Genomic DNA, 13,590 nt, shown 5'->3' on the forward strand with positions numbered 1-13,590 from the left:
GACTACGCTGTAGCTATGTGCTGATGCTCTAGCAGCAGAGAGGTGTGCCTGCTGACTAATGGACCTGAATACATTGAGCAGCGACGAAATACACGCATACAGAGAAGCATGGAGAGAAGAAAATATGAGGAGAGATGAGGAAAGTAGCAGCAAGCCATAAGCGTCGCCCATAACGCGGTAAGAAGCGAGTCATGGACCAAGAAGGGGTTCTGGAGGTGTCGGGCGTTTCCTTTCCTGAGTAGCCTGAAATACACCCTCTCTTAAAGAAGAGACGCCAAAAGCCAGGACAGGCATTCCTCAGGAAGCAACAAAACAACGCGGAGTGACGCATTCAATGCGGCTTAGGTGTTGAGCCAATGAACAACGCTCCTTTCATGCTCTTCTCTCCCGCTTTAGCCGTCCCCAGTGTGGCATCAACGGCCCGCCACCCAGGCAAGCAACATGGGAGCCATTATCCTTACATGTAGCGATTTCTTTACGCGAGACGCTCTCGCACGAACAAGCCGACACACAGGCGCACATGACCACCGCTCACCCACGCCTCTGCTACACCACGGCTCAAGTCTCCTCGTCTAGGGCGAGACATCCCGCTGTCGTGTCGGGGGTACGCACCAGCAGGCTTCTCTTGTCCTTCCTCGTCGCCTCCTCGCCCTACCTGCGCGGCGCGATCGGCGCCGCACGAAGGTGGGTGGACCGATCACCTTGACCCTGGCCGGGCCACGGTTCACGGTCCTGCTGGGATGGCGTAGTCGGCGCCTTGCTGTAACGCATGCCTCGCGCTGCTTTGCACGACACGATAAGCCGATGACTTGGCGGGAAGGTAGGGTGTGTTACCTTCGCGGCGTATGAATAAGTTAAGAGGTTAAGGAAAAAAAAATAACTGATGTCAAAGGAAGGAAGAAAAGCTCGCTTGCTAGCGGAGAACAACAACAGCAGTGTACAGAACACCACTTGCCTGTCATTCCTCAGGCGCGGACCTCGTCACTCCTGTGCAACGATAGACGCGATGTCGTAGTGTGGGGTACTTGCCGCCGGCCCCTGTACACCCTTTTCTGTGATGATGCCGCCAGTGATCAGCTCGCCTGGCGTTATGTCAAAGACGGGGTTCCAGATGGACAGGTGTGGTCCATCCACCACGACGCGCTGCTTTGTCACCATGTTCGTTGTAATTTCCGTCGGCTCGCGCTCCTCAATGTGGACGTGATCGCCACTCGCGGTCTCCGCATCGAGGGTCTTAGTCGAGGCGGCCACGTAGAACTTCACTCCGTGAAACTTAGCCAACACGGCCAAGTTGTACGTACCAATCTTGTTCGCTGTATCGCCGTTTTGGCAAATGCGATCGGCGCCAACGACGACAGCGTCGATTTTATGGCTCCTCATCAGCGACGAGGCCGCCCCGTCGCAGATGAGCGTACACGGGATGCCTTCCTGCACACACTCGTACACCGTGAGTCGAGCACCCTGGTTCCACGGCCGAGTCTCACATGCGTACACCTTCTCCAGCTTGTCGTCGTAGAAGAGTTGTCGCACAACACCGAGTGCCGTGCCGTAGCGTGACGTTGCCAGTGCGCCTGTGTTGCAGATTGTGAGAATGCTCACCTTCTCTCGGCCGTATTCCTTAGCAGCGGCTAAAATGTGTGCCGCACCGTGCCGCATAATGCTCTCGTTCAACCCCACATCCTCTGCGTACACCGCCTCTGCCAGCTCGACGAAGGCTTTCGCCACCTCGCCAGCCGGCTTGGTCGAGTCAAACTTATCAACCTGCGCCTTAAGGTCGCGCAGGCAGTTGAAGAGGTTCACGGCGGTTGGCCTGCTTGCCATGACAAAGTCACAGCTCTTCAGCAAGAAGGCCTGCACCTCACTGCCGCTCTTCAGTGCACCGCAGTCAACTTTTCTTTGGGTCGCCACCGCAATGCCGAGCGCCGCGCTGACGGCGATCGCCGGCGCTCCACGCACACGCATCTCCTTGATGGCCGACCAAATATCCTCCACGGTGAGAACATCATGGAAGACGGTCTCGAGGGGCAGCTTGCTCTGATCCAGCAGACTCAAAGAGCCAGAGGTGTACTTGATCGACTCTAGCGTGGCGTGATGCGGCCTGGACATGATGATAGTCAATAAGCCCAGTAAGGACGAGCTAAGAGTAGTGAGGGCGGGACCAGACACCGCGAAAGAGCCCCATACGCGAGAAGAGTCTGCTGATGAGCTTAAGCGTTTTTTTTCTTTTTGTGCGTGAGAAGATTCCCTGCGTGCGCTTCTGTTAGCTTGACAGGTGTGGTGCGTTGTCTTCTGGCTTGACAGGAGGATAGAGGAAAGAGGGTCGTCGCAGCGTAGGAGGTTGGTACACAACTGAGCACAAAACGTGAAATGCGGACAGGAAAGTCACGCAGGAGTAGTCCGAACATGAACAGCGATGTCGCGCACCGGGCACAGGGTGCATCTACGGGGATCCCGAACAAAGAGGAAACCCCGCAAAAGCATAAACAGCGTACTGCGCCGTTGGTACTTGACATCAATCCACTGTACGCATGATGCAAGTGACGAGGCAGCCGACTACAGACGCGCTCCGTTGTTCGTTTCTTTTTTTCTGGTGCGCTCAACAGTGTATTGTACACACGTAGAAGCACAGCTGCGGGAGGGGGAGACAAACTCGATAACTGTTCACATGATTGAGCAGCCTGAGCGCACGAGTGGGTCCTGTGGAGCGACACCCATGCAGTCCAAACCAACAAGCAATAACACACAAAACCATATCGATTCAGGCGTTCTCTCTCTTCTTTTTTTTTTTTCGGAAACCTTCGCTGTTGTCGATAATCAGTCTATCATGTGAGGTCAATGTCCGCGAGAATAGCCTCTTGGGGCACAGGGTATGTCGCTCAGCATGAACCACGTCACCGTCAGGTACTGCCACACCGCCGTAATAATGGCTAGAAAGGCGATAATCTCGACAGGTGCGAAAAGCATGATGTGAATCATGCAGGCAGTGAATGTGAAAGCTGGCATCAAGCGTTGCTCAGCGAGCATATACTCTCGCACGGACGCAGCAGTCCACAGGGGAGCGAGGAACTGTCGATAGAAGAAATATTTTCCACCGTGTTGACGTCCATAAATGTCTCCAACGCATTTTTGAAGAGCTGCCCCCGCGTGATGATTGAGAGTCATCACGCCTGCCACGACTCAGGCACCAAAGGGGATAAAGCAGTTCTTAAAGTCACAGAGCAGACATAGCGAGTGGGTCTTTTCCTCCCGCTTGCTATTGCATTTTGTGTGTGTGTGTGTGTGGAGGGGGGAGTTTGAGGGGAGGATATGCGAAAAGAAAAAAACAGGGGTACTGTACCGACTCTCAAGAGAGCCCCCAGCCGGATGCACGACGAGCGAAGGCTGCGTGCAGCCGCTAGGATGATGTCCGGGGACAATGTGGAGGGAAAGAGAAGGGGGTGGAGAGGAGCGCTACAGGTGCGAGAAGGGGGCAGGAAAAGGGAGGGTGCTAAATGTGAAAGACCCCCTCTTGTTTGCTTGCTCTCGTCCAACGTCATCCCCTGGTGGACGTGAGGGAGCTGATGACTGAGAGAAAGAGAGACACATGACGGACATTCAGCAGCGGAAAAGGGCACCTGTGCGAAAGGCGGGGCAGAGAGTGAGATGGGAATGCGAGAGTGATGGCAGCAAGCAAGGGAGGGATAAAAATTGCTGCTTTACCAAGTCTGCAGACCACAGCCAACAAGGCCACCGCACGCCCCGCCGAAATCACGTCTAGGTTTACTGAGAAAGTGGTCATGGTGACACCGTGAAGAAGTGCACAAACGAGTGGCACCGAATACGTCACGCTCATGTCCCTCTGAGAGGGGAGGGGATGGCGACGTAGAGAATGAGAGACAGCAGGAGCAGAGAATGAACAACAGAAAATAAACGGCGCTTGGTCTTTCCGACCCAGCATGTGGCACGCATGGATATGTCTGTATGCATCTCAGCCAGTGATGCGCACAGGAGAAGTGTGAGGAGGGGAATATATTCCGGAACTAGAGAGTGATTCCAGCTTCTGTGAGCTCTCTCTCTCTCTGTTCTCCGTCCCATATGCGTGGGATTCCGGTTTCCTTCCCTCCCCTCCGCATCCGTCATAGCTTCCTCGTTCCTTGCAGAGACTCGCACCTCATTTGACGCAGTTCCGCTTCCCCGATGCCGCCATCTCCTCCTCTCGCTCCGGAATGGTCCGCAGGATGTTCCTCGTCACCTCCATGATGTGCTTGAAACGGTCTGGCCCGAGAAGGATGCCTCCCCACCACCGCGTCACGACTACAATGTACCCATCGACCTGAAGATGATCCAGCAGAAACATCATTTTGATGGATGCACCACTCTCTCCGTCGTCATCGACGTCTTTCTGCAGAACACCGTTCGCGTCAGTGAAGCGGTACGCGTAGATTGTCGGGTGCGCTGCGCAGGCGATACTCTTGATTGAGCGTAAGTAGCAGACTACCTCCCGTACCTCTTCAATTGAGTGAACGCGGGCCATGTGCGCCACAAACCGTGAGCGGCGGTCCGTAACCACTCCACCTGACCAGATATCGATGCCCGTCTCTCGCTGGTACTCCTTCCACTGTAGTTGATCCGTCTTTTCCACCAGCTCGTCCTGGCGCGCCTTCTCCTTCAAGTCCTTCAGCTCCTCCGCCACGCTCTGGGCTAAGGGAATGAGAAGCGCCAGCATTGGAACACTCAGGGGGATCTCATCGCGCATGCGGCGGTGTACTTCCTGAGAGAAGGCGCTGGCTAGCTGTGCGTTGGGGCCGGAAAGAAGGTAGAGTTGCGGATAGCTTTCATCCGGGTATCCGTGCGCCGGAAGGGTGACTTGCAGTTCAAAGTGAAATGGTAAATGTACGAGAACCGAGTTCGACTTGCCCTCGTAGCGCTCGCACTCATCGCTAAACATGCTCAAGATCATGTCAATCTCCTCCTCACTGGCAGACATTGTCAGGGCAGTGTCTCACCATGTTGTGGTGCTTCCTTGTGCGTGGGTATGTCGGTGTACCTTTCCCTCCTCCCTCTCTCACTGTCCAGCCCAAACAGCGGTGAAGGATTAAGCACGGGAACACGGGAAAAGACGGGAGAGAGAGAGTGAGAGACAGGACTGCCCTTGTGCAAGCAGTTGATATGGAGGGAACATCAGCCAGTGGACGTGTGTGTGTGTGTGTGTGTGTGTGTGCGATATTCACATCCACCGATAACAGGAGAGAAACGAGGAATACAGACACACGATCCAAGAGGAGAGACGAATGCCAGGGATAGGGCGAACACATTCGGCGAGCAAGGAGTGCACAAATGCAAAGGAAATAGTAATAATAATGAGTACCAAAGCGCGCCGAGAGGGAAAGGTCATCGGCCACAGTAATCGGGCAATCGCGTCATCGAGACGGTAGCAAGTCGGTGCCGCGTCGTCCTTCAGAGAACACCCTTGCACGGCTGCAGTCTGCGAGCCTTTCTTCTGGTTGACCGCTACCTTAATGCCATGAATTTTGATGTGAGGACGTCAGCAACCACTAACAAAGATGACGGCGTTGATGTAAAGGTCCGAGGATAAAGTATCAGAAAGACGACAACAGCGTCTGGACGCACATCATGCTCAGGTGTTGCTAGTAGAGACGCTACTCACGTGTCTGTCAAACTTTTGCGCTTCCCACGCCCCACCTCCTCAAACAGATCATCCACCTTGCTCTCCAGCTGCAGAACCGAGGAAGAGAGGTGGTTCAAGATGGTAGCCGCCTCTGTCTGAAAGGTGGTCTGAGCGGGGATGGAGAACGCTACGAGCTGCTTCAGCTCCTCGACGCTGTTGCGGAGTTGCTCCTGACCTGTCCTCAGCTCATATATAGCCTTACGCAACCCCGTATCCACGGCAGAGCTTCCCGACGGGAGAGGCGCGGAAGAGGAGCTCTCGACACGCTTCTCAGTCGACAGGGTTGCGCTCAAGTCGCGTGCCTCTCGAGCGCCAGAGCTAGTCCCGATGGATACGCCGGCAGACTGCGGCGAGAGCGGCAGCGGTGTGAACAGCTCACTTGGAATCGGAAGACGATTGTACAGATACCAAGCCCGCTTCATCGCGTACTCGGCTCGCGCCGGCTGGTGGCCGCAGCGCGTCATCAAATTACGCGTGGTGATGCTCGCTCGGTACGTCCGCGGGATCGACTGCACATTCGGATCGCCCAAAAAACGGCGATTTACCACCTCGCCCACAACCCCCGGCGCCAGCACGTCTTCGGCCTTGTCAGAGACCCCATGGGGGTAATGGTAGTAGCCCTCCCCTGAGAAGATGAGCAGCGACCGGGGCTCCATCACCACACTCTGCAGTGGCACTCGCCTACCAATGTCACCCTCGGCAAACTTGAAGGTGTCGTTGTAGTGGTCCATCGGGTGGTTCTCGTAAAGTGGCCGCTTTGGGTAGAAGCTCATGAGGCACGACGAAGCCAGGGAAAGGACAGTCACCATTGGCACGTAGATGGGGCCGTCGCAGTGCGGACCAATGCCCTCGCCTTGCTGGTACTCGTGGACGCGCACGCTGTTCGGGAACGTGGTTGGCGTGAAGAGACCGTCGTAAACCTGCATGTCAGTGAAGTCCTGCACCCAGGGCGGCATATTGGCATCGCTCACGAAGCTCTTTTGGCAGCTCTCGCACATAGTACAACCCCACTCCTGACAAGTGCGCTTGGTCAGCTTCGATTTGAGCTCCTGCGGTGTCCGCTGAATGAACGCGAGGATCTGCGCCTCCTCGGCGACTGAGATGTAGTCCGGAATGTAGTAGATGCCCGGAATGTTGCCCACAGCGTATGGAGCAAGGTCGAGGTGCAGCGAGGGAGGCTCACCGGCAGAGCCAGCGAGATGGCGCGCCGCCTGCGACTGCCGTCTCGCCTCGGCACGCCGTACGTGCGATTCCACCCGAAGACGCTCTGGGAACACCTGCGCAAACACGTTTTGAAGCTCCGCATTCGGCTCAAATGGCTTCGCGGCAGCCGAGGGATTCCATGGGGAGAGTTTTGCTGCATTGAACTGACCACTCATCTTTTCACACGACTCGCCACGCGCATTTTGGTTGCTGAGATTTTCTGACGTAGGGGAAGCAGAGGCGTCCGCGACCGCAGTGCCGCTGCCCCTCCGCTGAGATGGAAGCAGTGCGGGGGCGTCGCTGTTGCGGTTGTTGCGGCGCCATACCCCACCCAGAGAGAACGTCGTGTAGTCGGACGACTTGGCTGTCACCCGCTTCACCATTCCAGTAATGTCGAAGGTGAGGCCATACTGAGGCACCACTGTGTCCATCGGCTGGTAGCTGTAGGTTTCCAGTTGGCAGGTGAAGGCCGTGCCGGTGGCCCCTGCATCGAGCACTTGCAGCTTGCCGATGCCGTAGCCTAGCCCGTTGGCCGGGCGATAGTACACAAAGCGATCGTGATCGACAAAGAGCTCACCCTGCAGGTCTTCAGTCATGACCAGCCACGGCCCGTAGATATCGCGCACAAAGTCTATACCGACGGCGTTCTCTGTCACAATGTCGTTTGCCAAGTCAGCAAGGTCACCCATTTCGGAGAACTCGGCGGTGTTGAAGTTAGGCGTGGAGTGGTGAAATCCCTTTGCCTGCATCTCCATACCGATGCCGGCTGTGGCATTCGATATTGTAGAATGTGACGCTGGGGCCTTTGCGATGATGAGTCGGCGCTGCAGCGGCGGCCTCTGAAAGGCATCCCTCGTGCAGAGGCACGGGACGCAGTTGTTCAGCCGCTGCACCGCTCGAAAAGACCGCATTGGCTCTTACGCACGTGTGTGAAGGGCCACCGCGGGTGAAGCTCTCTGCAACACCAAAGAGTGACGAGCGTCCAATTTTTTAGTGCGACAGTCCTGTCGAAGCTCCTCTTACCGGATCACCCTACGGAGATGGCTTCCAAGGTGGAACTACCACCTCACTCTCGTCAGAGACAAACAAAGCGCTGGATGTGGTGTTTGTCAGCGAAAGCGAAAGCATGAAAGAGAACAAAAGAAGGGAAACTTCGAGTGTCGCCTTTTACTTTTTATTTGAGGTGCCTTTTAGTGCCGCTACGATTTCCGTGGTTTCTTATAGATGTAGCGCTTACTCGAGCCGGCAGGTGCACTGCCAAATTAACCGAACACAGAACTACGAGCAAGAAAAGGAGCGAAAGCGTGTCAGAAGTAAAAGAGGTGATGGTACGACAACGTCAGAGGTGATGCCAGCATTAGGAGAGCTGTGAGAAGGAGGAACACTCGGCTGAGCGATTGACGGGGAAAAAGGGAGGGTATTTTGTGAGAGTCAGAAGTGAGTGGGTGAGCGACCGCCGGGAAGATAGGAGGCAACGAGTGGAAGGAACAGCGTCGCAACGCACCCCCTCCCTCTGCTTGCATGGAACGCGTCTCTTTACGCATCACAACCAGTACAGGACAGCAGACCACCGAAAAAGCCAGAGATGCCACCGCAGAGAGTGACGCCGGGCTTTCAATTTGAAAGACGAGAGGAACGAGGATAGTGATGCGCACGCAGGTGTAGAGGGCAACAGAAAAACGAACAGAATGAGCAAAGGCATCGATGTAAAGGTGAAGCAAATATGAATGGCGTAAAGCAGAAACGGCGCTCCAGTACACACGCATCTGCGCCTCGCTGCAGCAAATCCCAGCGGTGATGTGTGCATCATTGCACAACGCAAGTCGAAGCCGATAAAAACATTTGAGGAGAAAGCGCTCCGTACACCTACACAAAACGTAAAGCCCCCCCCCCCTCTCTCCCTCCCCTACCGACAGAGAAAACACACAGAGAAGACCGACATTACCGCGATGGCGAGGCTTCGATGGAGCTCCACATGCATACCGAATCCCGAAAGCGCTGCAGCAATGCAGCTTGCTCTGGGATGCACCCATGCGGTAGCCCACCCTCGTCAAGATCGCGCTGGCACGGTGATGGGAGACCTATGCTCAGGTACTGCGTCACCACGATGCGCTCCGGCTGGTGCACGGACGCCTCCTCAGCCTTGCGGCCCAAATTGGCCCGCGTAGTACACGGCTCTAGCGGTACCGGCGTGAGATCGTTGGGGGGGTTCCTCTCCAGAGTCGCCGAAGTGCCGATCGCACAGGTGTGGTTGCCATTGCCCCTCAGCGGTGTGGCCACCCACCCGGAACAGAACACGTGGCCTTCCTCGAAGCGCTCGTTGGTTCCGGTGCGCAGGAAGCTAAAACTATCGCTGTTGCTGTCCAGCTCCTCACATTCATTGTCCACATTTCCATCCAGCCCTGTGCGGCTCAGCACCAGCGTCGGCAACGGGACATTCATACCGTTTACCTCGCCAAATGCTTCGAGAACTGTCAAACGCAGCCATGGGAAGGAGGCGCTCGCTGCGCCGTACGTGACACGTACGGCCGTGAACTCAGGCGGAGAGGGCAACTCCTCGTACGCATGTACACCCCTCTCGAGCGCGTAACGATGACGAGGAGAGTTGAATAGCATGTAGTTGCGCAGGTGCGCCAGAGAACACGGGAACACTGTTGAAAGGACCAGCAAAGGGGGTTCACCGCTCGCTCCCTCCGTCCCGAGTCGCTGACTATCGCCTCCGCCACTCCACGGAATAGACCGTGCGAGGACGTCGCCATACAGCACCGCCTCCGGGCTCTCGAGGGCGCGACCGCCTTCCGCGCAGTGCACTGTGAATAGAAAGTGCAAGAGCGGGGCCTTGTCGAGTGCCACCATGCTGTTGCTGTTGCGCCGACGCTGCTGCTCCTCGGCTAGGCGGCAAAGACGGTTTAGGCGGCACTCCATCCACTTCGACACCCCCGAGAGAAACTCCGCTGTCGTCCGCCTCTGAAACGAGAGGTGCCAACGGACCGAATGGAGAGACGACAGCGGTGCACTGGAGTCGAATAGCATGTACTGCGACACACGGACTGTATCAGCGCTGCGTGGCACAGCGACCGCTACGACACCAAACACGCGCACCTGCATGTGCTGATGATAACTCTCCGGAAGCGCACCGTGATAGTAGCCAGTAGTGTTCTCTGCGGCCACCCACACGTGCGTTGCAGCGGGGACGCCAGGCGTGTGAAAGCCGTACCTGCCCCCCTCAAGATGCGTCAACTCGACGTCGGTGCAGTGTAAGATCATCTTCCATGGGCATTGAAAGGAATCATTTGTATCGAACTGATAGTGGCGCACTTGGCCCGCAGCGTGGCTGTTTCCTTTACCCGGAAGCAGCAGCGATCCTCCTGTCACAGTCCTCGCAGTGGACGCCGCGCCGTGCTCAAAGACGCTCGACTCTCGGCTCGTTTCTGGGCAAGACGCACCAGGCAAAGTCGAAGAGGCCATCACTCGCACCAGCTCCGGGTCGATCTCTGGAAATAGCACCGGATTGCGCTGCACTGCTGCAAAGGTGTCAAGAGTGCAGTTCACCGATGTGCTGACGCGCATCGCCATACACAGCGGGTCCTTTGAGCGCAGCGGCTCCGGTAATCTGTGCAGCTCTGCGTACTGCACCTCTCCAACCTCGCGCCGCGTCTTCCAGCCATTGGATCGAGCAAGCAGGCTGAGAAGCTCTACCTTCGGATCCACACTTGCCTCAGTGGTGGGTTGTCGCGGCGACATGGAGGTGAGAGAGTGAAGATGGGTAGCGGTGTTTCTCAGTGTCACTGATGACGGTAAAGAGCTGTTTTGCTCCTTTAGCGTCAATTGCGGAAGAGAGTTGTTGGCTGATGCAGAAATCGTAAAAGTCGCTGCGTCCGACTCCGCATGAGGAAACGGGGAAGTATCGTAGGCTAAAGAGCCCATTACTGTGGACATCGCTGGCGATGCAGCCTCATAGTCGGGAGTGTCCGCAGGAAGCAGAGTTGACACACCTTCCTTCGTTGTTTCCTCAGGTGGCCTCTCGGCACTGTTCTCCACAGAAAACTCTGGTTCTTGCGGTTGTTTCACCGACAGCGGCTCAGCTGCCAGCGCCTCTAAGCAAGTCGAGATGGGCGTCACTGCTGGCGCCGCAAGGGCGGCAGCAGTTTCCACGAGCGCCGCCATTTTTCTCAGCTTCTTTGTGTTCTCGCTTATCGCAGCGGCCTCAAGCCACTTGGGAACCCGACCAGCCGGATCGACGCAGCAGTAGTTGGTGACACACAGCCTGCCCTGCGTGGAGGGGTCCTCAAAAGCCACGTAGCCAAAGCAGTGCACAACCCCGCGTACAAGCGGCTTCCCGTTTTCGGGAGTCGGGACTGCCCCAGCGTCTGACTCCCGTGCAGTCACGCTGTTCTGCAGATAAACCGTCTGACCAGGATCTGGGGCCACTCCAGAGCCTTTCCATGTCCAAGAAAATTCGCTCGCAGCCAGAGAGCTCGTGGATGACTGAGCACTGCCTTTGTCGGCTTCAGAGCACAAGCGGTTCAGCTGCTGCGGTGTCGTGAAGACCGTTGCGCACCACACACAAAAGTCACGTGGGGCGATGAGCCACGGCGACGGCGACGCGTATGACGTGTACAGCAGCGTTGTGCACGCGCGCCGCTCCAGGGTGCGTAACTCCTTCAAAGTGGGGTCATACTCCCGAATCGAAGCCTCATCGGTGAGCACGCGCTGGAAAGAGTCGAGGTCGGCGTTTATCGCAAACTGCGTCCGATAGCACTTCACAGGCAGTCCCAGCGCAGGAGTTGGAGGGAGTTCATAAATAGTGTAGCCCTCTCGACAAGAAACCTGCTTCCAGGAATCAGTAGATAAACCAGCGAGTGCGATAAGTTGCTTCAACACGGGCACTGCCGCCACCACCTCCACATCGGAGGAGAGGGGCATTCAGTACAAGCAGTGCACCGCGTCCTGGCGTTTCTTTTTCAAACTCACTGAGCCCGAGTCTTCGCCAGCGGGTCAAGCAATAAAGGAGAGAGCGTGTAATTGTGTGTGTGTGTGTGTGTGTGGGTGTCGTTGCAGTAAAGCACCGGAAAAAAAGACCGAACAAAGACGGATCGGTTTAGATCCAACGATATCATTTTGATATGCGCCTGCGCTCCTGTCGCGAGGAGGAAGGGAGGAAAAGGGCGAGGAAAGAGTCGGTGGCCGTCTTGATGACACGCGAGTGACACGCCTTCTGTGTGGATTTGTCCATTATGCTTTGTCCCCAAGAGTCAGTGAAGGGCGTAGAGAAACAAACAGAAACAACGTAGATGAAAGCGAGACCGAAGTCGAGAGAGGAGAGGGCAAGGACACATCTACACAGGTGATGATGAAGGAAACTGCTCTATGGTACATGCTGGTAGCTTTGCCACTTGAAGTACAACTACAGTACTGCTGAGAGAGGGAGAGAAAACGTAAGCACATAACGCAGTTCTCCGCACGTAATCTACATGAAGATCAAGTTCGTCGCAGCACCACACTCGCCTGCTTCAATGGCAATTCCGCCTGCCTTCCTCTCGAACTTCACGTGCCACTATCCACACCAAAGCACACCGCTACGTTAGAAAGGCCTGTCAGCGGCACCAGCCAGCGCTGTCAGACCCTCTCACAGGTTGGATCGCAAGCGCTTGTAGTTCTCGTAGGAGCGCCCCATCTTGGATGCAGCACTGCGCCGTGCACTGTCTGGTGATGCTACTGCTTTACCGGTAACATTAGCGGCACGAGGCGTCTCGCGGAGTAGGCCGTCGAGCCTTCCTTGCTCCTCCAGGGTCATTTGAACACGGTAGCGCGGCGCCCGCCACTCCGGATACGATGGCTCCCACTCCCGCTTTCGCATGGAGGCAGTACTGAAGATGTGTGCAGCGTTGCCGCCATGCGTTTCGTCGTACGGAGAGTGGCGAAGCGCACGGCGTGTAGCCGGCTCGGCTATCGGTGTCGATGTGGTTTGCCTCATGGAGCGCGAAGAGACCGCAGCATTCGACGAGGCCGCCGCCGCTTTGCGCTTGTCCTGTCGCAGCACGTACTGTACTCGTAACTTAAACTGCGCATTCTGAAGCCGTCGCTCAACAAACGTCGCCGGTTTGCCCAGCGTCCTAGCGACCTGTCGCACTGTGGCACCGCCACGGATCATGCGGTAGATAGTGAGATCATCGTCGAAGGTGAAGAATCTGCTGTGACTGAACGGGTGATTCGCAGGGTTCTTTAACTCTTCCACCGTGATCGTTTCAGTGCTATTCATCATCGCCTGCCAGTCCAGCGACGTCTTCATCGCCCAGGAAGAGTCATCACCGCTGGCAAAGTCGTCTGGCATGCGGCGCCGACGCGTACCAGCCTTGCGGGCAAACCGAGTCGCAGCTCGGGTTTCACCACCTTGCTGTCCCGCTGCATCGTCCGTTGCACCCGCCGGGGCGTCGTAGGTGCCTTGCAGAATGCCGCTCGACTGAATTAGCTCGTAGGCCGTGTTGATCACCTTCATACGATTATCATCACCGCTGCTCAAATCGGGGTGGTGCAGCCGTGCCATCTCACGGTACTGCCGGCGTACATCCTCCACTCTGGGTCGACTAGGTGTCGGTGCGCGTGGATTGTACGTGAGGCCCAGCACCTTGAACGCCGCCACAACGTCCTCGATGACAGGTGCACTGCGGCAGAGCGTGCGGGAGAACATGACGGAGTCTGAACAGGAGCGGGTGAGT

General features: G+C 56.4%; 5 protein-coding genes across 5 annotated transcripts; all 5 read right to left on the bottom strand.

The window, feature by feature from the left end:
• Positions 1-981: 981 nt before the first annotated feature.
• On the bottom strand, positions 982-2,106 carry LBRM_35_5180 (putative translation initiation factor 2 subunit; the record flags this gene model as incomplete). Its single annotated transcript, XM_001569085.2, has 1 exon — positions 982-2,106. The coding sequence occupies one exon, from the start codon at positions 2,104-2,106 to the stop codon at positions 982-984; it is 1,125 nt and encodes a 374-aa protein (XP_001569135.1).
• Positions 2,107-4,150: 2,044 nt separating this feature from the next.
• On the bottom strand, positions 4,151-4,966 carry LBRM_35_5190 (conserved hypothetical protein; the record flags this gene model as incomplete). Its single annotated transcript, XM_001569086.1, has 1 exon — positions 4,151-4,966. The coding sequence occupies one exon, from the start codon at positions 4,964-4,966 to the stop codon at positions 4,151-4,153; it is 816 nt and encodes a 271-aa protein (XP_001569136.1).
• A 677-nt stretch (positions 4,967-5,643) lies between these two features.
• LBRM_35_5200 (conserved hypothetical protein) lies at positions 5,644-7,782 on the bottom strand (the record flags this gene model as incomplete). The annotated part of the gene is made up of 1 exon (XM_001569087.2): positions 5,644-7,782. One exon carries the CDS (start codon positions 7,780-7,782, stop codon positions 5,644-5,646), a length of 2,139 nt encoding a protein of 712 aa, XP_001569137.2.
• Positions 7,783-8,812: 1,030 nt separating this feature from the next.
• Positions 8,813-11,797, bottom strand: LBRM_35_5210 (hypothetical protein, unknown function; the record flags this gene model as incomplete). Its single annotated transcript, XM_001569088.1, has 1 exon — positions 8,813-11,797. One exon carries the CDS (start codon positions 11,795-11,797, stop codon positions 8,813-8,815), a length of 2,985 nt encoding a protein of 994 aa, XP_001569138.1.
• Positions 11,798-12,500: 703 nt separating this feature from the next.
• Positions 12,501-13,562, bottom strand: LBRM_35_5220 (conserved hypothetical protein; the record flags this gene model as incomplete). The annotated part of the gene is made up of 1 exon (XM_001569089.2): positions 12,501-13,562. One exon carries the CDS (start codon positions 13,560-13,562, stop codon positions 12,501-12,503), a length of 1,062 nt encoding a protein of 353 aa, XP_001569139.1.
• Between the last annotated feature and the right edge of the window lie 28 nt (positions 13,563-13,590).

This window comes from Leishmania braziliensis, chromosome 36 (genome assembly GCF_000002845.2).
Source record: "Leishmania braziliensis MHOM/BR/75/M2904 complete genome, chromosome 36".
In the NCBI taxonomy this organism is placed as follows: Eukaryota; Euglenozoa; class Kinetoplastea; order Trypanosomatida; family Trypanosomatidae; genus Leishmania; species Leishmania braziliensis.